General features: G+C 50.5%; 10 protein-coding genes across 10 annotated transcripts; 5 read left to right on the plus strand and 5 right to left on the minus strand.

Moving 5' to 3' along the window:
* Positions 1-518: 518 nt before the first annotated feature.
* Positions 519-1,560, minus strand: LDX57_004771 (uncharacterized protein; the record flags this gene model as incomplete). Its single annotated transcript, XM_046086446.1, has 2 exons — positions 519-773; positions 832-1,560. The coding sequence occupies 2 exons, from the start codon at positions 1,558-1,560 to the stop codon at positions 519-521; spliced, it is 984 nt and encodes a 327-aa protein (XP_045942411.1).
* A 1,369-nt stretch (positions 1,561-2,929) lies between these two features.
* On the plus strand, positions 2,930-4,556 carry LDX57_004772 (uncharacterized protein). The gene is made up of 2 exons (XM_046086447.1): positions 2,930-3,448; positions 3,508-4,556. The coding sequence occupies exons 1-2, from the start codon at positions 3,282-3,284 to the stop codon at positions 4,379-4,381; spliced, it is 1,041 nt and encodes a 346-aa protein (XP_045942412.1). The 5' UTR covers positions 2,930-3,281; the 3' UTR covers positions 4,382-4,556.
* A 1,968-nt stretch (positions 4,557-6,524) lies between these two features.
* LDX57_004773 (B3/B4 domain-containing protein) lies at positions 6,525-7,247 on the minus strand (the record flags this gene model as incomplete). The annotated part of the gene is made up of 1 exon (XM_046086448.1): positions 6,525-7,247. One exon carries the CDS (start codon positions 7,245-7,247, stop codon positions 6,525-6,527), a length of 723 nt encoding a protein of 240 aa, XP_045942413.1.
* Positions 7,248-9,379: 2,132 nt separating this feature from the next.
* Positions 9,380-10,521, plus strand: LDX57_004774 (uncharacterized protein; the record flags this gene model as incomplete). Its single annotated transcript, XM_046086449.1, has 3 exons — positions 9,380-9,605; positions 9,721-10,090; positions 10,170-10,521. 3 exons carry the CDS (start codon positions 9,380-9,382, stop codon positions 10,519-10,521), a joined length of 948 nt encoding a protein of 315 aa, XP_045942414.1.
* A 265-nt stretch (positions 10,522-10,786) lies between these two features.
* On the plus strand, positions 10,787-12,015 carry LDX57_004775 (uncharacterized protein; the record flags this gene model as incomplete). The annotated part of the gene is made up of 5 exons (XM_046086450.1): positions 10,787-10,906; positions 10,967-11,015; positions 11,089-11,409; positions 11,477-11,570; positions 11,661-12,015. 5 exons carry the CDS (start codon positions 10,787-10,789, stop codon positions 12,013-12,015), a joined length of 939 nt encoding a protein of 312 aa, XP_045942415.1.
* Positions 12,016-14,772: 2,757 nt separating this feature from the next.
* LDX57_004776 (glutathione S-transferase family protein) lies at positions 14,773-15,450 on the plus strand (the record flags this gene model as incomplete). The annotated part of the gene is made up of 1 exon (XM_046086451.1): positions 14,773-15,450. The coding sequence occupies one exon, from the start codon at positions 14,773-14,775 to the stop codon at positions 15,448-15,450; it is 678 nt and encodes a 225-aa protein (XP_045942416.1).
* Positions 15,451-15,584: 134 nt separating this feature from the next.
* LDX57_004777 (uncharacterized protein) lies at positions 15,585-17,053 on the minus strand (the record flags this gene model as incomplete). The annotated part of the gene is made up of 4 exons (XM_046086452.1): positions 15,585-16,047; positions 16,103-16,307; positions 16,360-16,831; positions 16,886-17,053. 4 exons carry the CDS (start codon positions 17,051-17,053, stop codon positions 15,585-15,587), a joined length of 1,308 nt encoding a protein of 435 aa, XP_045942417.1.
* A 345-nt stretch (positions 17,054-17,398) lies between these two features.
* On the minus strand, positions 17,399-19,011 carry LDX57_004778 (uncharacterized protein; the record flags this gene model as incomplete). Its single annotated transcript, XM_046086453.1, has 4 exons — positions 18,643-19,011; positions 18,128-18,536; positions 17,738-18,062; positions 17,399-17,620 (listed from the first exon to the last, which is right to left on the minus strand). The coding sequence occupies exons 1-4, from the start codon at positions 18,989-18,991 to the stop codon at positions 17,399-17,401; spliced, it is 1,305 nt and encodes a 434-aa protein (XP_045942418.1). The 5' UTR covers positions 18,992-19,011.
* Positions 19,012-19,275: 264 nt separating this feature from the next.
* LDX57_004779 (uncharacterized protein) lies at positions 19,276-20,505 on the plus strand. The gene has a single exon (XM_046086454.1). The coding sequence runs from the start codon at positions 19,516-19,518 to the stop codon at positions 20,458-20,460; it is 945 nt and encodes a 314-aa protein (XP_045942419.1). The 5' UTR covers positions 19,276-19,515; the 3' UTR covers positions 20,461-20,505.
* A 234-nt stretch (positions 20,506-20,739) lies between these two features.
* LDX57_004780 (class I SAM-dependent methyltransferase) lies at positions 20,740-21,660 on the minus strand (the record flags this gene model as incomplete). Its single annotated transcript, XM_046086455.1, has 1 exon — positions 20,740-21,660. The coding sequence occupies one exon, from the start codon at positions 21,658-21,660 to the stop codon at positions 20,740-20,742; it is 921 nt and encodes a 306-aa protein (XP_045942420.1).
* Between the last annotated feature and the right edge of the window lie 2,059 nt (positions 21,661-23,719).

Consider the following 23,719-nt stretch of genomic DNA (forward strand, 5'->3'; position numbering starts at 1 on the left):
CCGAAACCTGTTTCTCTTTCAGCACAGATGACCCATTCGTTCTAAACCAAGAAAATAATCTCTCAGCCTAATGAGGCAAGCGAATCGGAGAATACCCTCTTGGCATTTCCCAAAAGACACCGCAATTTCAGTGCCCGGTCTTGGCGGTTTCACCGCTGGCTGGGGTCCGAATCCTGATTGACATTGTAGCCCAATAAGGCTGCCCTGTGGGATCGTGGCGCATGGGGTACATGACTCGGGCGCTGGAAGGACAAAGAAATCACGCCTATCCTGGTCAAGTGGGGATATGACGCACTAATAGGTCAATGGATAGATGATAAAATACCTCGCGAGTCTATGTATGTAGCTTGATATACAATTTCCCGAAATTACCTAGGTGCCCAGGCAGGGAGAGAGTAAAAAAAAGAAACATAATAAGCAACAAACAAAGAGGAAAACAAGTCAGCGAAAGAAGGCCCTAGACAATCTCCCATCCATGTCCCCTTCATGTGCCCTGGCTGCTTTGACAGGCCTGATATTTATAGCGCTGCGAGCACGGCCCCCAGCAAAACGGCCATCCCTGCAGTGCGCACCCCGCTGCTGATTTCTAGGGCTGGGGCAGAGCTGGACGATCCGGAGTCGGAGTCGCTGGCATTTTCCTTTGTCACGACTTTCAGACAGGTCAGCTGGGAGGAGGTCTTGTCGACAGCGCTGCCGTTGCCCGACACGAAGACGGTCAGGACGGGTGTGATCTTGTAGGCTTCGTCGATGAGAGCTTCGGCGGTGTAGTTTGACTGTATGGCATTTTAGTCTTTTGTAGTGAGGGACCAGGGACGTGTAGATAGAACATACGTGAGAAGTCTCAACCGCAATCTCAGCCAGCCCATCCGACTTTGGGGTAATAGGCCAGCAGTCGGCCGAGGAGTTGCTGACGGTGTTAAGATCACCGAACGAAGTAACAGTAAAGTTACCGAAGCCGTTACCCGCACCACCCAGGTTCTTGCAATCATCAATGTTGTCTTTCTTGAGCTCACGTTCCAGCGCAGAGCACGGGTTGCTATCCGCATTGTCCGCGACCTCGCTGGCCCGCTTGGTCAGCGCGTCGATGCACTTCTTGTCAACGACATCTGGGCATGTGCCGTACGATGCACGGGTGTCGGTTTTGTTGCGCGTGTTGCCTTCCAGATCAGCGCCGTCGAATTTGCTCGATGGCGGATCGTTGAAGATCACGGCGCATCCGGACAGGTTGCTCGTCTTGACGTCTGACGGTGTTCCCAGGTAGTAGACGGAGGTAAAGGGACGGGTAGGCTTGTCGTTGTCGCTGCCAGCACCACCGGCAGAGACGTTGACGCCCTTCACGAGCGAGATGCCCTCGAGCGAGGACGGGGCGTCGGCAATTCGGGCCAGCCCGACGCCGAGGAAGGTGTGATCGTCAATGGTGCAGCGGTCGTCGGCACCGTCTTTCGGACAGGAGACATCGTTGCAGCCGACGATGCTGTTGCGGAGATCGTCTGCTGCTAGGGCAGAGGGGAGCAGGAGAGAGAGCAAAGTGAGGCTGGCTGCGGGCGTAAGGTTCACCATCTTGAGGAATAAATTGTGGTAGTTTGGAATCAGTTGGTAGCGAGTGAATTCAGAAGAGGAATAGAAGAAAGTCTAAGAAAAGAGAGGGAAAGAAAAAGTCGCAAAAAGGAAAAACAAACAAAGGGAAAAGGAAAGCACCGGATATTAGACGGAAATGTCCTTCATATCACGTCCGTGTTAAGGTAGCAAGGCTCTGTATGGGGCTCAGGCAGTGACACCACTTCGTGCCACCACCGTTGGGCACAGCCATGACCTCAAACCCGTTAGAAACCAGAACAGCCCCTGTCCGGGCAATAGGTGTCTGAACTATTGGGGGCGGAGACGAGGCGTGGGCGTGGCGGAAGTCTTGGCGGCGGAAGGCACCGGGTGGCTTGAAAGGCTACCCCCACTAGGAACCAGAGCGAGAAAGGATCGACAGTTGCAACTCTTGGCTGACATCAAAGGTTGCATCGCTTGGATTCGAATTCCTGGTCAGTCTGCCAGGAACGGATTCAGCCTTCTGCAATGGTGCTAGTTTGTCCTCCCAATGAGGAAAGTCAGCGCAGCTCTAAACGCTCCGATCCGAAACTTCACTAGTTTCCCTGTCGTCTCCTGATCGTGGCGCTCGAAGGATCATATCAGATAGATTAGTGTCACCGGCGATGCCCCAGAACTACACACTCCATGGCTGCTCGGTACCCGGAGCACCGGGCCCGTTGTTCACACTCCACTCCGGCCGATAGTACGGAGTATGGAGTAGCAGGATGGAGGTGAAGGTCAAATACGAGAAAGTATGGGGAACGTTGAAACTTTAGTTCAACTTGGTCAACTCGGGGTATCTCCGAATGTTCTATCGACTGTCGAGCCTTGCCCAGAGCACCGGGAATCCTGAGAGCGTGACAATTCCTTCATATCCCCATCGCCGATCAATCCATCGTCCATATGCCTAGCTGGAGAGCTGGACGTACGGAGTACAAGGAACGCAGTGACCTCTTTTGCAATCTCCTTCTGGAATACGCACAAGGCTTTGCGTTTGAAGTTAATTAAAACTGACGGTGCCAACACATCACCCAGCCCACCGTATCGAACCGCAAACGCTCGCATTCTAAACGATCGACCCCGGTAAATCCGCGCATTCGGCTATGCATACAACATTAATATCCTCCTGTCCAGGGTCAAATGCTTAATTTGGGGGCCATATAAGGACGTCCGACAGTTTTGACGCTTCTGTCCTACGCCATCATGGCAGGAATTGAACAGAGGTCCACAAATAGCATCCTTCGCCAGTCTGCCAAGCCACCCAGCTGAACTATGAATCGCAATCCCCAAGCTACACCGTCCGACGGAGTCAGGGTCTCCTGACGAGGAGCGAGGTCCAGATGCTTCCCATTCTTGACAGCATGACGTGGATGAATTCGGGGGCCGATTTCATGGGTAGACGGAGGCGGAGCAGTGAGCCGGAATGCCATGGCGAGAAGATGGGAAATACGATATCCTGAGGGATTGAAGGTTAGACGAGAGGGATTCAGGAACACAGGTGCTCCTCGCCGGGCATATAAACCCAGCTGAATCTCCCGATATCGAGCTTTTTTCTATCCCCAGACCAAAGCAGTTCAGTCATTCATTCATTCTTCATTCTCTCTTTCAGAGCTCTCCTAGTGAAGAGCCAGTTCTCTCATTTATTCTTTCGTTCAGTTGTATAACCGTTCTCTTGATTATCAAACTCAACTGCATTTGACATCATGTCTTTCGTCGACGCCATCGGAGTTATCTCCGGTATCCTGACCATCGTCTCTTTTGCCTCGGACAACTTCGGTTCCAGCGAAACCTCCGGATCGACCTTCAAGGTCGCCGTTGCTTTGGACGGTCCTAATGGACCCACCGATGCTGGTGGTGATCTTCCCGACGTGTATGTCCCCTTTCCCCTTCTTTCCCCTGAGTAAGTCGCATCTTGCTAACGTGACCCAGCCGCGTCTGGAACGACGTCGGCAACTTCGTCGGCATGGTCGCCGACCCCGGTACCGTGAGCAACGGCAACCTGGGCGAGATCAAGGTCGACCACGAGAACCAGGGCGTGTACTCGCTGTTCTCGGCCAACAACGACGCCATCTGCGTGGCCTGGGTGACGACCACCTGGAGCGAGGACCGCGGTGGCAACCAGTACGCCGTGTCTGGCGACTACGGCGAGGCGTGCGGTGGCACCTGGTTCGAGAGCCACATGTACCCCAATGCCGACGAGGAGTACCAGCCCAAGTGTTTCTGGATCGACAAGGACGGTGACCAGCCTAAGACGGGCTTCCAGGTGCGCTGGCCCGCCTTCTCCAAGGACGAGTTCAAAGAAGACGACACCGACCCTGCTCGCCTGTGCAACGACATCGACTTCGGCCTCCGTGACGAAGAGGACCCGAACTCCATCAACTACCGCGTCCAGAAGAAGCGCAGCAGCAAGCTCCGTGTCCGCCAGCCCCGTCGTCGTCCTCAGTGGGCTGACTCGGAGATCGTCATCAGTGACGCGAAGCAGCACTCTGCTAAGCGGCTGTGCCAGTCCGACACCTCGATGGGTCCTGACTTCGCGCACACTGGCGAGGCTCTGTTCTGCGACATGGAGGCTAAGATGCTGTACGCGTTCTGCACGGGCAACGACAGCGAGACCTGCTTCGACCTCGACTCGCAGACTCTGGCAACTAAGCACAACGGCACCATTGGTGGTAACTTGAGACTTGCAACTGTTGCCGGAATGTCGGCCAGTGCTAACTCCGCCTCGGCCAAGGGCGACGCTACCGGTTCGAAGAGCAAATACTCGAGCACTCGTGACTGGCGTAGCACCGCCAAGAAGGTCTAGATCCTGATGACCTATTCTCATTTGATACTTTGTTAGAGGTCCCGTGAGGACGGGACGTACCGGACATGTACTCATTTCGCTACTCGTGTTGATCCCTGGTGCATGTTCATATGTGATATTAGTATTGGCTCTTTGTTCCATGTTAACATTAGTTCAACAATCTATTAGATTTATGCATTTCATGCTTCCTTTGAGTGAACGATGTGGGCGTGCTGATGCTGGGGGTAGCCTTGTGATGATCTAGGTTAATAAATAATCTCACTCATTGAGGTCATAATGTTGGTGGCGCTTGTCAGGACGAAACCTTGTCAGGTGTTGCATAAATAGGAAGTGGGCGAACGATGCAACTCTGAACAGATTGCAACCTCGGAGATTAGAGAATTCCAAAAATACAATAGACGGGCCGAAAGCCTAGCATCAAGTATTCTAACATTTGAGTTGAGACCGGAACGGGCTGATAATACAATCTCACCGTTCATGTTACTCTAACTCTCTACCAAGAGATGAAGATGTATCCAAGGCTCTGCAAATGTACAAGAGCAAAGGGGCTCATAGACATCATAGGAAAGGGCTATGATTTTGTCAACCTTCTGCCAGTAATTGACTAATAAATGGGGAAGCAAGTGCCTCGTCAGTAAATCAGCCATAGTTGGGTTACAGGTGAATTTGGCAGGAGTTTCCGGCCGCTGCCCGCGCCTTAACCCAATAGAACTTCTACTGACAAATCCAGTTGTCAGAATACGAAGCTCAGTCATGGAAGGGCTAGGCTTATATACTGGGTCAATATCCTCTTGCGAAATGTAAGAATGGTGGATATTTGGAGATCAGATCAACCAAGTGCTGCACCATGGACGCGACTAGCTCTATAACGAGCCTTTTTGACGTAAAAGGCGTTGTTGCCGTGATAACTGGTGGTGGTAGTGGTATGGAACTCAGTGCAATACTACTTTCCCATGGTACTTTGTGGTTACTGACAAGGTCATGCAGGTCTTGGCCTCTTCATGACACGGGCATTGGCGACAAATAGCGACAAATGGCGCCAAGGAGGCGTATATCCTGGGAAGGAGAAAGGATCTGCTCGATCAAGCAGCATCAGAATTTGTGAGCGGAATCTTGACACAGTACACCCACTCAGAGCACCTCTAATAGGCATCAGGAACAGGGCAATGTCATTCCTGTACAATGCGATGTGACCGATTAGGACAAATTGAAAGCCGCTGTTGAATTCATCGCACAGAACACCAGATACATCAACGTTTTGGTCGCGAACTCAGGCATCGCCGGTCCATCAGGGAACGTACCTGCTGGCGCCAACATCGCTCAAGTCCAAGAAGCGTTGTTGAAAATCCCGATGCAGGAATTCACCAATACATTCCATGTCAACTGCACAGCAATATCTTATACCGCCATTACCTTTCTAGGCTTGCTTTCTAGGCTGGCTTGATCCTGGAAACCAGAACAACAGCTATCCCCAAGGTCGCAGTCAGGTTTCAATCGACGTGGCACGGCAGGCTTTGCATACGGTACCAGCAAGAGCGCGACAAGCCTGATGTTCAAGATCCTGGCGACTTACCTGGCTCCGTATCGGTTAGGGCAAATGTTCTTTGTCCGGGTTGTAAACATGGCTCAATCTGAACATTTTATAATTTGGGGTATGATTACTCACATATGTACAGCATTCCCGACTCACTTGACAACAGGCTTGATACATGGCAAGAACGCAACGGAAGAAGGGGCGTTTCCTGCGGACCAAATTCCTGCCGAGCGTGCTGGGATGCCGGAGGATATTATGGGGCCCTTCTTATGCCTCGTATCGCGTGCTGGAGCGTATTGCAATGGTAACTGTGTGATTACGGATGGTGGTCGGCTGAGTGTCACACTGGCTACTTATTAGTTTTTAACGCCATGGTACGTAGCTGGTGACATATGCCTTTTTCTAGGTAGAGGACTGGCTATCCCGCTATGTCTCTACTTGACAGTCGACAACTATGTAGCCATAGGTTAATATGTAGTACCTGTCAACGACCATATCGCTCGAGCTTTGTGATTTGAAACATGAAAAAGTTTATATTCATTTCATCGAACCGCAATATTAACATCATATAAGGAAGTATTCCCAGAGGAAGCCATGTTTAGGAAGTCATCAAGATGAAGCGTCAATGATGCGTTGTGACACCTGTACATCCGTAGACAGACCTTTCAATGCCGTTGCCAGCTCCTCCGCAGCTTTGGTGAGATCTTCATTGGATAGTGGCTCCAACGCATCCAAAATGAAGAGAACGCGCGAAGTCTCATCCGTCAACGCTGTCCGCGGGCCCTGTCGCCAGTTCCACCGACGACAGGTAATGCCCGTATCATCACACCAGATGGGTTCCCCAGGAGCTGCGAGCTCCACCTGAGGTTCTCCGCCCGAGAATGTCTGGAACGGCTCCTTGCCCGTGGCGCGGACCAGGAACGGCGAGCCATCGTATTTATCCAGATCCTCCCCACCGAACGGAATTTGGTGCTTGACTGAAATTGCATTATAGATATCCGTCAGTCGGTTGACGCGTGGTAAACCCGCCTCTGCTCGACGAGTCAACGCCTCCAGGCTGTTTCGCGTTTTGTTCGGCTTCGCGCCGAAGGCTTTATAGGCGTCTCGCCAGGCGGCGATGTGTGGGAATTCGGTCACCGGGGACTTGGATAGTAGTTCTTTGACGTGGCTTTCGGCTTCTTGCAGCATTGCTTGGCTGGAGGCGTCGCTCGGACCTGGGGGGATGCCCTCGACGACCATTAGAAGGGCGCGGTAGTCCGGTCGTAGTGCGAAGATTTCCGGGGCTACTCGTGCAGATTGCAGGAGCTGCTGGGCTGTGCGTTGTCCGGCCATTTTGGATGATGATTCCGAATCTCTAACGGAAGGAGATACTCTAAATAAGCGAGGATAGAGGAAACGAGGTGACAAAGTGAAGAAACGTGATTGCAACTGGACAGGTAAGACACAAGGTCCTTTTTATATCGCGTAAGTGTGGCTCGAAGCCCACTTTGCAGATTATTAGAGTCATCGCAAATTTCTTCCAGAAATTTCTTCTCGATGCCTCGATTCGTTAGCAATATTGAGTTCTTGAATTTTACGAGGGGCAGCTCGTGGCGAGGATGGAGTTTGTTCCTGTCTCCGAGCAATGTATGAGCATACGCTAAACCATACGCGGAAGGTAAATGGAGTGGGTCCCGGCAGGTGCCCCACAGCCGGCATCCGAGGTGCTCAGATGTGCTGGAGATCCATGGGAAATGTTCTTTTCTTCAAACCCAAATTGTGGCTCCTTCGTTGCCTGAATAGTCTATTTTGCCGTCCACACCAATCAACTTCCATTTTCGGACAACCAGCCTCGAACTAGCTCTACGACTATGAAGCCCGCTGATTCTTCATTGTAAACTAACCGAGAATGGATTGAATATGCAGAGACTAGGATGAAGGGGTTTCAATCATCTATTCTCCATGCAAGAATGACGTTTCCCACAAGTATCATGAGCCTTTGGTTACTGTCAGCATCCTGAACTTTGGGTTGTACCTACTAGTAACTGATGTAATTGTGGATTGGAGAGTCAAGGAACACCGATCGTAACTATCCAGAGAACGCAATATTTGTCCGTCTCAATATCTTGAAATATACTTTCGATCTATTAACTATGCTGGGCATAAGGCTGACAAAGCAGAAACGGTAATGATTGACTTGAATTTCAATCTTGCTATTAACGGTCATTCAAGTAAGGCTTATTCTCAACCTTAATCTAGACTATGCAAATCATATAACTGGATGAGGTAGATTTCGGGCTCGGCAATGGCCGGCGAGCAATTTAGTTCTACTCGCACGTGCTTGTGGTTTCAGCAATCTGGCTAAGCCAAAAATACGCCGTAGATCGCGTGCAGTTTTGGTGGTTATACTTGACCTTATGCGAGTCCACCTACGACATTGGGATTCCAATCTTACTCTTATTGGAGATATTGGGATCTTCGTGCTTGGTCTATTGTTCTTTTTGGAGTAGAGTTTCCATTCAATTCACTTTGATGGCCTACTGGACTCGCTTGGGAGGGTGGCTACATGTACGACTCCCACTGGAATTCCTGATTTTATTACCGCCAGTAGCCGACCATCAAGGGATCACTCGTTGTGCTGAACAGCGTGAGAATTGAAGGTCATTACTTTTGTTGATTTCTATGAGTCTAAAGCGCTTAAATACGCTAACATAGACTATAATTCCCTGGGAAGCTGTCTAAATCCAACGTTTCATTTTAATCCTCGTTGTCTAACCAGCCCACTGCCGCACTATCCTCTTGCGCATTGATATTAATGCCTCTATCACTGCCTCCTCTAGTAAAGTTACATTCTTAGCATAAAAGAATACTACTCATCCTGGGTTTTCACTTATGAATGTTTCCATTGTTAGTGTGTTTCAATAAAGAACGGAAACTACGAACAAGAGGACGGAGGCTGTTCGGCTACAACCACAACGTAGGGAGTGGACGGCAACCAACCCAAATATGTTCAGGCTGAAGGAATGCAGTGATATGCTTATTATCTGTCAGATCTATGGTATGGAGGGAACATGTACGGATTGAAATATAGAGTTGTCAAATGCGGGAAGGGACTTATTTGACACAACAGAAGGCATCATGTCGCCGGTTTACCAGGCAAAAGCAGACTTCTGAAGGCGGGACAAAGGGCCACAATCGAGGAGTTACGGTGCCAAAGCAGACGAAGAAGAAAGCAGCCATCAGACGAATAATTGACTAGACGAAATGCAGAGTCAATATGACTGGTGGTTGGTGACAAGCGGGGCAAGTGTGGGGTGGCCTCGTGCGTTTATTAATCAATTGTCTCCATCTCCACCACCTCGCCGATGATGCGATTTCCACGCTGAATCACCATTCTGACTCTTTAATGCTCCGCGCGGGATTCACAAGATTGCAAAGCCATTTCCATAACACATCGCGATCCAAACCAAGACATCGAGCTCACTATGGCACAGTCCAATCTCCTCATCTTCGGCGCCACCGGCAACATCGGGCTCTACATCACCAGGGCCATCGTGCAAGCCAAGCAATCTTTTGGGCAAATCTCCATCTTCACCAGCGCGGCAACCCTCGATACCAAGCGGGAGATCATTGACGAGTTGAAACAACAAGGCGTGCAGGTTATTGTCGGCGATATCAGCAATCCCGAGGATGTGCGCAAGGCGTATACGGGTTAGTCTTCTTTCCTTGTTTCAATCCTGGACCAACAGCTCTTTAGCGTGTTCCTTTCCTCTTGTTATTTGACAACCTATAGCTTTCTCTATGCTAACATGTTCGCCTGTAACAGACATCGACACCGTAATCTCCGCTCTCGGCCGCGGTGCCATCGCCGCACAAATCCCTCTCATCCAAATCGCCAACGAAACACCGCATATCAAGCGCTTCCTGCCCTCGGAATACGGCACAGACATCGAGTACGGCCCCGCATCGAAGGACGAGAAGCCGCATCAGCAGAAACTCAAAGTACGCGCGGCGTTGAAGACGGTCCGCGATTCCTTGGGGTACGCGTATGTCGTGACTGGTCCGTATGCTGATTTCCCGTTCTATTTGGGTCCGACGAAGAATGCGCCCAGGGCTGGGTCGTTTGATGTTGCTGCGAAGAAGGCGGTTTTGTTGGGCGATGGGAGGGGGAGGATTAGTTTGAGTGGGTGTGCTGAGTAGGTTTCTCCTGCACTTTCCCATTCTTCATCGTAACCTAGATGAGGCAACTTCTAATGTCGCGTGGGACTGTTCTAGTGTCGGCAAGTTTGTGGTTCATACCCTCACGCACTGGGATGCCGCGCGCAACCGTGCCTTGAAGCTGAATTCGTTCACGACCACACCGGAAGACATCCTGGCGGAGTATGAGAGACAGACGGACAGTTCGTGGACAGTAGAATATACCCCTCTGGAGGAGCTGCGGCAGCTAGAAAAGCAGGCTTGGGAGAAGGAAGACCCCTCCGCGACGGTCTATACGCTGCGCAGGATCTGGACCGAGGGTGGCACGTTGTATGAGCGTCGCGACAATGGCGATATTGGCGCCGAGGAGACGATCTCATTGCAAGAGCTGGTCAAAGATTCGGTTCAGAAGCAGACTGGTGGTGTCTGATTGGAAGGTTGGGTATAAAAAAACATACAATAACCAGTATGATCATGTCGAGATTAATTCATTGATTTGTGATCCGAACCATGAATGATGCGCGCAGCTCCTCGGCACCGACCGACAGACCGACGCCGATCAGCCTCGGCTCTCCGCATCTCCGCATTTCTCTATTTCAATCCGCTTTCCTTTTTCTCCCCCTTTCCGTCGTTCTACAACGTAGACTATTATATTAACAACCCAAATCAATTTATATTTACGTTATATAGACAAAATGTCTGGACCAGGTGTCGGCCACGAATTCCCCGCCCAGGAAGTCTCCTGGCTGAAACGCGATGTCCTACTCTTCGCCAACAGCATCGGCATCACCGCCGACGAGCTGCATTTTCTCTACGTACACAGCTCTTGCCTACAATCTCCTCAAACCTATCGCTGACCTGTCCATCTCAAATAGGAACTCCACCCGAACTTCGCCGTCTTCCCAACCTACCCTATCATCCTCCGTACGCCCTTCCCCTATCCCGTAAACCCGCCCCTCTCTCGAACCCCCAACTAACCAAACCCAACAAAATATAGCCTTCAAATTAACTGACCAGGAAGTCACCGACTTCTATGCGCGCCAAAAATCCCATCCCGTGCCCGGCATCCCCGCCTTCGACCCCAAACGCGCCGTCGACGGCCAGCGCAAAATCACCGTCTTGAAACCCCTCCCTGCGACGAGCGCTGGTCGACGCTTCGAGCTCCGCAGTAAGGTTCTGGGTGTTTATGATAAGGGGAAGGCGGGAAGTGTGATGGAGAGTGAGCAGACCATTGTGGATGCTGGGTCTGGGGAGGTTTATTCGAAGGTCGTGAGTAGTGGTTTTTTTGTGGGACAGGGGGGTTGGGGAGGGCCGAAGGGTTAGTGTTTCCTGCCTCGTTTGATATGTGTTTTTGTCATGTGACGCTAATGGTGATATATGGATAGGGCCCAGCACGCCCAGCTATCCACCACCCGAGGGTAAAAAGCCCGATGCCGTGCATACGATCCAGACGACAGCAGAGACGGCGCAGTTGTATCGGTTCGTTCCTCCTTTCATTCTCCCATCTCATCCCTTTCCCCTCTCCCCTTCCCCCTATCCCTCGAAATCAAACTAACTAACTTCCCACAGCCTAAACGGCGACTACAACCCCCTCCACGCGACCCCTGAACCGGGCCAAAAGATGGGTTTCGGCGGCGTGATCATCCACGGCCTGTTCAGCTGGAACGCGACGGCGCACGCTGTCCTCAAGGCATTCGGAGGTGGTGATCCGAATAACTTCAAGGAGTTTCAGGCGAGGTTCGCGTCCCCGGTCAAGCCTGGCGATCGCCTGGTTACGGAGATGTGGCGCACAGGCGACGTGCAGGACGGGTTTGAGGAGGTGAGGTTCGTGACGAAGAATGGGAGTGGGAAGGCGGTGTTGAGTAATGGACGCGCGTTGATTAGAGTTGTTTCTGGTGCTGGGGAGGGGAAGGCGAGGTTGTAGTTGGTACGCTATCTGTAGTGTTGAAGCATAGCGGACTGGACTTTTGTGATTCCGGTGTTTAGGATTTGGATCGTTTACGTGACCTGTTCAAAGAAATCCATTGGGAATATACGACAATTCTATCTTATGATCAACCCACCGTCTCATCAAGGGCCCTTGATAGACCTTCCTCGCTCTGAGAACATGATAGACCAAAGCAAGGAAAATCGTGTCCATCGTGCCAACAACACTAAAGTTCTTATTCGTCACACTAAAAGGATCTCGGTCGGCCAGGGATTGAGAAATACCACAATCGTCATATGAATGACCGCGTACCCGTTGACCAAGATCCCCCAGACCCCGGGGAACTGAAATGGGCCCCATACTAACTTGGCGCCGGGGACGCTCTTTTGCATGTTGTCGGCTTTGCTGACCATATGCACGTGTCCGGTACATCTCCGGTATAGAAGCATTGCGCCGAAGATCAGGTAAGACAAGTACAGACCGCATACGGCCATAGACAGAACACGGTTGAAAAGCGACGCGAGATCCGATGTTGATGAGGCCGAGCAGACAGGCGACGGGTATGGTTAGGAAGATGGAGTAGGTGGGTAGCTGCGTCCTGGAGGATACCTGTATCGTGCTAGGTCCATATCAGTAACAGAGATAATCGGATCAGAGCATGGATATCGCACATGGCTCCATACCCACCATCCCGGGACACCACGGTCTCTGGCAAACGACCGGAATTGCCGGGAGGTAACATCAAGTCGACCCCTGTCGATTGGTGACCTGATCACCACTATGAAGCATAGCGGGCTCGATGAGTAACAAGCTAACAGGAGGGTTGACTCACGTCTCCAAAGTCTTTGTTGCCAACACCGCTAACTGGGCCTTAGTCCTAAGATCACCACCGAGATGAGTCAGAATCACATGCTTCGCGATGAGGTCGGTGCGTGTATGAGTATTCATCGCACTTGTTGGGTTAAAAGAGAAGTAGATGGTGCCATTGATATCCCCAGTTGAGACCGATCGCGTTTTCGACCAGATTGCCTCATGAGAAAAAACATCGAGCACATCATGTCAGCTTTTCTCAACTTACCCTACGAATTGCGTGGAATGATTCTTAAGCACGCGCTCTTGGCACCTTACTCTCCCCCTGCAAACCCCTGGACCGGCGCAGATCAACGTCAGCCCCTCGAAGACATTAAGTACAGGGCCTGGCAGCACGGGCGCAGGTATACCCTGTACGACACGTCCCTGGATCAGCGTTTAGCGACACCATGTCAGACACTCTTATTGATTAATCGACAAATCCGTGACGAAACGAAAGATATTTTGCGACGGTTAAAGAATCCCAGTTATCAGCTCGATGTGATGGTAGTCAATGAATGGGAGCTGTGGCCGACCTGGCTTGCTGTTCCAGTGGTACGAACCCACGTTGACGAGGTGAACGTCAACTTTCGGATTTTTGGTCACTGTATCGTCTATGAAAATTGGCGGCACACAAGAGGAGACGGCGGTCATAACGGTCTCGAGTGGTGTTTTTACGCTCTGCTCGAGCGATTTGCTGTACATGGCCCCATGACTGAGCCGGTTTTGAGCGGCCAGCGAGCCCCGAAGTTCTACATTAAGACGCTTATTCTGAACATTGAATCCGCTACCGACGAGAAAGATTCTCTTCCGCTGTCGGATCCACGCTGGGAGGAGTATATGCGAGACAGAGCAAAAAGTCACCGGCCTATCCCGCAGCCTGATTCAGTCTATTTTCCGCTGCTACCTGAGTGGCTGGGAAAATACTTGTATGGGGAAATCGGCGACCTTCTCGGGGTGATAGAGCTGCGATACCGCCCAGATTCCTATGGGGCCATCTTGTATGAACATGTCGGGAAAATCAGGATGTTAGTGGAGGGCCGTTTGGTACGGGAGGTAGATTTAGGAGAAGTCCTAGCGCGGAGTTAACAAGAACCTTTGATTTGATGCACATTAGCTCAGGTCTGAGAAACATTGAGAAGGATTCTAATTGAGATTGGGATCGGTTCATCCTACCATGCTAGTGCGCGGAGGGTCGGAGGGTCGGAGGGTCGGGGATAAACAGTGACAGGCCTGAAACTGGGCACCGTGAAATGATATGGCGATCTAGAGAGACTCGAGGAAATGGCGGACGTCGCCATTCTCTAGACCAACGACCATTTGAACTCAGTCGATCTCTAAGATGATGATGAAGTGATGAGTGAGTTGATGGCAGAAGGAGAAGCATGTGCTTCAAGCGTGTCAGTATTCTGGTATGGCGTCAATTATCCAAAAGATCAACACAGCACAGTCAATTATGAAGTCATTATAGGACCTTCATTGCGGACGCGTCCTTTGCCGAGCTTCCCCTATAGAACTGATGTTGCATGGTGATTCACTGCAGCGGATGGTCCGTCATCTCCGAGAAGAACTTCACTGAGGCCAAGTCCCACTTGGGGCCAAAACACATTTCGCAGGATCCAACTCTTAAGCCCGGGCCGCTATTTCCGTGACCTTGAGGCTCCTTGGATGTGTGTGTCAAGGCTCTCCCCCTCTCTCGTTGGACAGCACGCGTCTAAGCCATTCATCTGAGCTACGTTATACTGGCCGCAATGACTAACACGGAGATATATACTGCCAAGATGACGACGAGATCCGTCGACTATATAACAAGCACCCCCCCCCCCCCCCCCGCCTTAACTAATAACCTCTCAAGCTCAGATTACTTTGTTCATTCTTCGAACCCGTGTCTCTTAACATGCAAACATGGTCCTCACAATCCACCATCTCCACGTCTCCCAATCCGAGCGCCTGCCCTGGCTCTGCGAAGAGCTCAACATCCCCTACGAGCTAAAGACCTACCACCGCGCGCCTCTCCTCGCACCCCCCGAATACAAAGCCCTCCATCCGGCCGGCACGGCCCCCATAATCACAGACGGCGACGTGACTCTCGCCGAAAGCTGCGCCTGCATCGAATACATCAGCCATCGCTACGCCGACGGCAAACTCTTCTTGCCCCCTTCGCATCCTCGGTATTCAGAGTTCCTGTACTGGTGGCATTGGGTCGACGGGACGTTTTCGCCGAGCGTGACGCGCTCGATGATGATGCGGGGGGCGGGTGTCAGTGAAGAGAACCAGTTTATGATCATTACGAAGACAAGATTGCGGAAGGCCCTGGGGGCGTTGGATGAGAGGTTAGCTGGGAATAAGTGGTTGGCGGGGGAGGAGTTCACGGTGGCGGATCTGATGGTTGTGTTCTTGTTGACAACCTTTCGATATTTCGAGCCTTATGGGCTGGGAGACTATTTGAATATTGTGGCCTTTCTGGGAAGAGTGGGTGAGAGAAAGGCGTATCGGGTGGCGATGGTTAAGTGTGATCCGGATATGGAGTTGCTGTTGGGGGCGGAGGGCCCGGAGAAGTCGTTTATGGAAAGGAATAATTGAGTTGATCAGGTCAAGTGATGGACCTATTGTCTGTTGTTTGCCAGTCATATTTGTGATACTTGTACTATAGATGACCAATGAACCTCTCCCTCTTGCACTTCAAAAGCCTATCAGGCCATATCTGACAATGTCCACTAAACCAATCCCATCTGCAACAACCGATTCTCAAATTCCAGGAAGTAAAAGTCCGCATACACTAGCCCCGTGTTCTTCGATCGATCCGACGTGAATTCATTGTTGTTGATAGTGGCATTCATGAAGATCGACTCCCAGCTTGGCGGCGCTGTCGATAGATCCACGGTCTCGGCTACAATGCGCAGCGCACGTTCTAGATACGGGGAGTCACCGCCAAGGATCTGGTGAAGCAGAAGCAGCCCGTTAGCGGCTACTAGGCCGGCTGAGGTATCGCGTGGAGGTAAGTTGCCATCAATGACGGGGGCGTCAAAATCCCATAGTGGAACGTAGGGATGGGTATGAGAGGATCCATCGAGGCGACCGAGGAAGTAATCTGCTAGACCTTTCGCAGTTTCGAGGAAGACAGGGTCCTTGGTCCATTGGTAGGTCTGCGTGTAGCCGAGGATACCCCAGGCCTGACCTCTATTTGTTATCAGGATTGTGAACATGAGTTAGGAATGGCAATGGGGTCATGTACCTGCTCCATGTAGACCAGTCTTTGTACCCTTGCACCGTCTCTTGAAATTTGATAGTGCTATTTCGCGGGTCGATATTAACCAGGTGGAATGTTGAATGATCCTCTCGGATAATGTCGCGTATCACGGTGTGAGCATGGCGAGTGGCAATGTCGATCAACGTTCGATTGGCTGTCTGATAGCCGGCATAGTACAGCAAATCAAGGTCTGAAGGGCTATTTAGCTGAGATGCAGTTGTTTTGTGTGGCCAAATACATACTGCACATGCTATCAACGATAACCAAGAAGTCGGTGGTCTTGTCAAGAATGTCGTGTCTCTTGTTCACTAGATTATCCCAGCTTCTAATTGCACGAACTCGAGAATCGTAGCGACTCGCCAGGCTGTGTGCCGCAGTAATAACAGACTCCAGGCTCTTGGTATTACCCGTCAGTTCCCAGTCCTTGCGCAAAGCAGGGACGATCAGAAACCCCATATCGTGAGTGTCGGTCCGCTTGGCCTGTTCGTGCAAAGGATCGGACCATTGGCGTGAAAGAGCTAGCAGGCGGTTATGGATATCGAGTTGACTCGAGTTTCTTACGCTCAGATGATTCGGGAAGCGAACATTCCTTTCGAGAAGGGTATACAAAGAGCCAGGGAAGAAGCCACTGGTCCATGCCGAGATGTCGCTAAAGAGATAGGCACCTGCATTTGAAGCCGTTCCTGGAACATTGTCGGGGAATTTACTCGGAAGCTAGAATAGTCAGCATGAGTTTAGCAACAAACTTCTCACTTGTACAGTACATACCTGGTCAACGTTATTGACTGCAACGGTCCAAACTTTCGATGTTGCAGTGGGCAAAAACAAGTCCGATGGGTTAACAGAGTTTTGCAAATTGTCCCGCCGCGACACAGTGGACGGGAAAGCGTCTGCCGATAGAAAGAGCGCAGTCAGGCATGTCAGATGAACCTTCATGTTTGCGGTAATCTGCAACCGTCCAACCAGTGACGAGCGGCACTTATATGTATAATGTCAATGGAAATGTCGTCACATAAGATCTAGGCAAGCCATCATGCCATTTTATTTCCACCTATTATGAGGCAGATAAGCTTGTGATCGACAAGAGATAATCTGCATTTTGCCGCCAAGTGTTTTTGGTCCATGAAATGTGCGGGGAATGCGGAGGATGCCGATGTGTGGAGAGGGTAACAACCGAGACAATGGGAAAGGGCCCGGAATCTGGTTGAGGAAAATGGGGTAAACGGAAGTGTTCGATTGCGTAACAAGTCGGAAATAATAAAATTGTCGGACTGCAAGATTTCAGACTTGGTCGACTAAGACGGCTCGATCGTACACTTGTCTGCCGCTCTTGTCTTGGAGCGCATCAATCCACATAACACTCTTCAGGATGCTTCGGACTTCGGTCCAAGAGGGTTGTCCTGATTCACGACACCGTTCCCGCAATAAAGGAAGGAGTACGTCATCATCCTCTTGAGTCACAGCGGCAACTAGTCCTGAGATCATGAGCCAGAGACCAATTCGCTTGGGGACTGTGTTAGTCCAGTCCACAGTCGCTAGATTTTGTTTAAACCGCGTTGAAAGAGAAGCAAATCGTCCTCTAAGCCCTCCTCCTTGGAGGAATACACTGGAAGAAAATACCAAAAGTCCCAGACGAAGAAGCTCGTTTATATCTTCCGGATCGAAATTCAAGGTGGCAAGCCGATATTGAGTTGAGATCAAAGTTTCTTGGTAAACCTCTCCAGCAATCTTACGGCCAGTCGCAAAGGCCAAATTTGTTGATATGGAGAAGCGTCGAAGGTCAGCGGCAACGCCCGCCAATCTTTTATCGATGTTGCAGCCGGCAAAGTGCGTAGATAGAAAGTCATTGATATCTGCAGGTCGAGCTAAATAAGGCTGCCATGACATCCCTTCAGAAAAGAAGAAGGGCTTATTTCCGGTAAGAAGCGCGGTGCAAAGGTCGGCACTGCGAGATTGGAAGTATCAGAAATGCTAAGCCGAAACATTCTGTCTGGGGAGATCCTTTCATACCGGCACACTTTTATCTGAAGTTGAGCATTCTTTTCCAGCTCTTTCATGCCGCCCCTCAGGGCAATGATCTTATTGAGCCCCTGCATGTGCTTCTTGACCACGCTCACATGGCCAACAAGTGCGCTAACCATGACTAACGTGACGACCACCGCAATGGTGGTGTCGTTCAAGGCAGAATCTGGATCATTTATCCTGCATTGTAGGAGTTGGAGAGTCTTGGCTTCATGGAACAAGGCTGTGGGGGAGAGGGAATAGCCCTGTATCCAATCGAAATACGACTGGGTCATCCATAGCAGCGAGTGATGGCACGCTGCATCAGATAAGAGATACTTATACCAGACTGACGATTTTGGATCAAACTCTAAGCAAAATTCAATAGGGTATACTGACTGCTTCAAGATCGTAAAGACTGCGTGACGTAAGTGTCGAGAACATCTCCTCATACAATGCAATCGATCGAAAGTGGTAGAAAGATAGGTCACCAAGTTCCGATGCACTAGATTATTCTGACTTACATTTGAAGATCAGTTCCAACATATACGGTTTAATTTGGTCAGCAAAGGTGAAGGTCTCCAGGTCCAGACAGACCGTACGGGGCTGGGGGATCCATAACCCCGTCTCTTCCGCCTTCGACATCCCTTCCGGCTTGGCTGAAAGTGGACCGTTGATCCAAGATCCGTAGACCACTTCAGCCCCGACACGCTTAGAGCTATTCTTGCCGCGCATTACATGGCTCCGGATGATCTTGCGCGTAGCTCTGTTGGGTCGGCCCAGAGACGTGGTGACAATGAAAGGCTGGGATATGGCGTCATGAGAGGTATGTCTACCGAGAGCCCGTTGATCCCTGGATTTAGGCACCATCATGGACCGACGAGATAACTCCGTAGGCGTCAAGGAAGGAGTGTCGGATTGTCATCTTCGAGCATTTCAGAAGGATGCATGCAATCCACGTGATGCCACTTGGTCAGCCCTCATGCAGCGAGCCAATCAACGACCCGCCGCTGCCAAGACTAGATTGTTCGCCCTTTCAGGTATAGCGCGTCCTGCCTAGCCATTATAGGAAAGGCGCCTACCCGTCCACACGAAGATCTGACCCACAACAACAGGAACAACATGGACAGTTCTTCTCCGTCTTCTACCAGGGACTGGCGTTAATCTTATGTCCGGCAATCATGGCCAAATCTTCTAGATATCCTTTATTTTTCACTCAGTCGTACTCATTCCTCCGTTCTAGAGCGTTATCTCCGATCAATGACAATTCGGCCGGTTCCACTGTCAAATACTTAAAGGATTCATAAGACTCTCGAAGATGGCAGTATCACTCAATTCTGAACAGAACAAAGCAAACGTTTCTCCGTTTCTATTTGATACCATCTCCTCTAATTACAATGCCAACTTTCAACCCTTTGACCGACATTCCGGACCTTAGCGGAAAAGTCTGCTTGGTGACAGGAGCCAACTCGGGGTTGGGAGAAGCAACGGTGGTCGCATTGGCCGCGCATCGCCCAGCAAAAGTCTACCTCGCCGCTCGCAGTCGCCGAAAGGCTGAAGATGCACTGGAGCGCATCAGGGCTACTTCAACCGCAGCTTCGGAAACCGACATCTCCATTCTAGATCTTGACTTAGCGTCGTTCGACTCCGTCAAAGCAGCTGCGGCCCGCGTCAACAAAGAAGTCGATCGTCTAGATATCCTTCAGCTTAACGGTGGGATCGCCATGCTTCCACACGACACCACCAAGGACGGATTTGAACTTCAATTTGGCACAAACTATCTGGGTCATGCCCTGCTCACGCAGCTGTTGATGCCAACCCTCTTAGCCACAGCTCGACTCCCCGGTGCTGACGTAAGGATTGTATCGATGTCCTCCGTAGGACACAAGACTTTCGCCAGCAAAGAGGGAATACACTTTGACCAGCTTCAAAGCCCTATGGAGTCTCATAACGGCCCCGGTCTATATGCCCAGGCCATGCTTGCTAAAGTCCTTTTCGGCCGTCAGCTAGCCCGCCGATACCCTCAAATCACATCGTCGTCTTTGCATCCTGGAACCGTCAATTCTAATGTCTGGGGTGGTGAGAAGAATACGAATTTCTATGTCAAGTTCCTCTTCGCGGTTATTGTTCCTCTAACTGGGGTTTCGAATGAGGAAGGAGCCAAGACGCAGCTGTGGTGCAGCTTCAGCCAGGATGTGGAGAACGGGGCGTATTACGAGCCCGTTGGAAAAGCGGGGCAAGACAGTCCGCTCTCTCGTGATCCTGAATTGGCCGAGAAATTATGGGATTGGACGGAGAAGACGTTAAAGGCGCATGGTGCACCAGGGTGGCCGTCATCCTAGGTTTTGGCTGGGATCTATTTGTGTGGTTGTTTTGGGACACATTGCACTGTTTTTACTGCTGGTCTATTTTACCTTCGGTCTGGTTTCCACCTATATATGAGTTCTGAATTTACTATACACTTAGTGAAACTTCATTCATAAATATGTGTCTGATTTAGTAGATCTTCTATATTCGCGCTGCAATCCCTCATTAGCTATGCCTGGGCACAATGTCTCCGTCTACCACAATCTGAACTATTGCAGCAAACCAAGCCTTCGATCTATTCTAACAAGTAACTGTCACAATGACTCCAACGGTCGCCTATTCGGCCATCCATCATGATCTGACGAAATGAGCGGCTTTCGCGCCACAACCACAAGTCGAGGAAGGGATAGAGCAGATCCCTGTACACTCTCCCCATAAGCCCTTTGCACTACCTCATAGAACCGTCGCGCTGGCTCCATCAGGCCCATCTGCGCCAACTTGCCTGCAAACTCCTCCATCGTATTCAAATGCAGATCATTGAAAGCGCGCACCAGCTCCGGAGGCTCGTCATAGTAGTCAGTTCGCGGATCTTCAAACCCGCAGTACGTTAACATGCGAGGCAGCTCCACGGACCAATTATGTCTACCGTTGGCACACAACGCTGTCCGAATCTCCTCTAACGCAGGAGCCACGAGGGACTCGTCGACCTTTTTCAATTTCATATGCACGCAATCTAACTCATCCCACTGCAAATACCCGCCCGGCTTCAACAACGCCAGGAGATTCCGAATTGCCGGCACAGGATCAACTCCAGATAAGACTAGCACGAGAAGTCGCACATGAACGAAATCATATTTCCCCAATAGATCAGGTGGCACGGGACTGAACAGATTCCAGGGTCGAAGGCGGATAGTATCGGGTAACCATGTTGGCTGCGGCGCTTGCGTCATATCGATATCCAGCCCGTCTATTTCCGCCGATGGTAGCTCTCGCGCGACGTGAATTGGCCAAATACCGGTTCCGGTCGCCACGTCGGCGATGACAGGGTTGAATTTCGGGATTTGCACCCTCGGGTGCATGTGGTATCCTAGGGTCTCGCGCCATAAGTAGTGTTGTAGGTTCAGGCGGGCGGCTGCGCGGTGGTTGTTTTGGAGTGTGTAACCGAGGCCGTCGGTGCATGAGAAAATGGTCGAGCTGGATGGGGTTGGTGGGTATTCGGGGAGTATTTCCTTCATGGTGATATTTTATTCTTTGGTAATCTGAAATGGGATTTGATGTAGTACCTTATATTGAAGGATTGTAATCGGCTTTTGTTAGGGGCTTCGGCTCCATTTTATAGTTGGTATCTTGATCCGGTTTATATGTAGATGGCTTGATTTGGAGATGATTGCTCTTGCATTGACGTTCGTCAGCTATGTCCTGATTTGTAGTCATCGCTTGTCTACACATGTACTACGAAGCTCCGAGGTAGAACATTTGTCTGTTATTGGCGTACTTTCAAGTTGCCACGAAGCTTTTAATCCCTCGTTCTAGTTTAATTCGCTGCATTCAGTCACTCAGACCCCGAATGATTTAAAGAAATGGTCAATTCAAGTGTTTCTTTGATTCCTTAGGTCAATTGCAGTCATGTATTGAGCCATTCTCAGACGGAGTCTCTAATTTAGGCGGCGCTCAAAATCCTCGCTGATGGAATTCGTTCCTCAATCATCTAATATCTCGAAGACTATTACAGCTGAGGGGCAGCTGCTTTTGGCTTCCCATGCAACCCCCTCGAGGAGACAGCCACAGTCAATGGAAGATCACGAGCTCTGAGCCGCCATGGAGGAGCTCTTCTCCGACTCAATCTGTCGTTTCTTGGCCTCAGTTGCGGCCCTCTGTCTGTCTCCTTCATTAATCAGTTCTATCAGATATGTGAAGAAACAGCTTATCGCAAGCATAATTCCAATAGCGATCATCTGTGCCCCAGTTTTAGAGTCAACGGCCTCCCAAGTAAGCAAAATAAAGGTATCGAGTGATGCTAGAATGATCCAGGTGCCTGTATTGAAAAGTCAGTTGTTCTGTGAATGCTTCAACTGTATCGAGCGGGAGACGTACTTCTTGATAACCATGAAATTCCTGGACGAAAGGGACGCGTGATGAAGACGCACCAAAATGCGAAAGATGCATATAGAAAGGCTGAGCAGAGACGTACACCTAGGTTAGATCCATGGATCCACGGTAGTGAATGGCACCGAAAATTACCTACCACTTTGCAGGTTTTGGTTGACGCCGACCATGCTACAGTCGCATTCAATATTTGACATTGTTTCTCTGGACAGGTCTAAAGCCTAGACAGTAAGGTCTGTAACAAGTTGCAGCTTTTAAGCTGATTTTCAAGTATGAAGTGCGTGATGGTGGGCAGCAGGTTTGTTAAATACTCCGTCAAATTTCTCCTGGAGCAATCGCGGAGGACGGCAAACGCCCCAAAATTGAGACATGCGGCACTAGGCAACAATCTAGTGAGCTTAGCTTAAGCGAGGCCAAAACGGCCCCCACAAGGCAAGAACTGCTGCCATGGCCATGGTACTGGGTGGCAGCAAACGGGGTCGTCTGCCACATTGACATACTAGTACACGGTATTCCGTAGTAACAAAGAATGAGACCGTCGCTTTATCTATCAGGCATTCAGGACGCCTCGACATAGACTAACCGAACTTAGTCTAGTGTTGTTTGAGAATAAGGCAGCTCTGTTTGCCATGTTTGTCTTGTTTGCCTGCCGCTTTGCCCGCAGCTGCCCGAATTGGAAACCATTGCCCATTCATCTTCAACTTCCACTCTGCACCTCGAAGTGGCTTCTTTCATTGCTTATATGATGATCTCAAAACAGAGAGCATCATCAATTCAATTTTCTCGATATTTATTTGCATCTAGTCTATGTGAATCAAAGAAACGACAGACTGCCCGCACCCAGCACCCCTCAATAAGCCAAATCGTCTGAATTATATATGTTGATGACGGCACGACAGATTTGACAACTCTTCATCGCTTCGACGACATCAGCCAGTCCGGCTGACAAGAATGTGAATCTCAGGATTAGGATGCGGTATGTCATTTGTGCTCATCGTTATAGCTGGTCTACACCGTGTACAGCGCCATTGATGAACGATGTATTGGTCTAGAGTTCCCTCCAACGCGTCCACGATCTCCCGCCCGATCACCGGGAGAATCTTAAACCCGCAAGTGGATCCCCCTGCGGCCAGAAAGGATCCCTGACGATCCGAATGGGGCGTCAAAAGAAAATGCCATTGGCCGTCG

Source organism: Aspergillus melleus, assembly GCF_016097325.1.
Source record: "Aspergillus melleus strain CBS 546.65 chromosome Unknown contig2, whole genome shotgun sequence".
Lineage (NCBI taxonomy): Eukaryota > Fungi > Ascomycota > Eurotiomycetes > Eurotiales > Aspergillaceae > Aspergillus > Aspergillus melleus.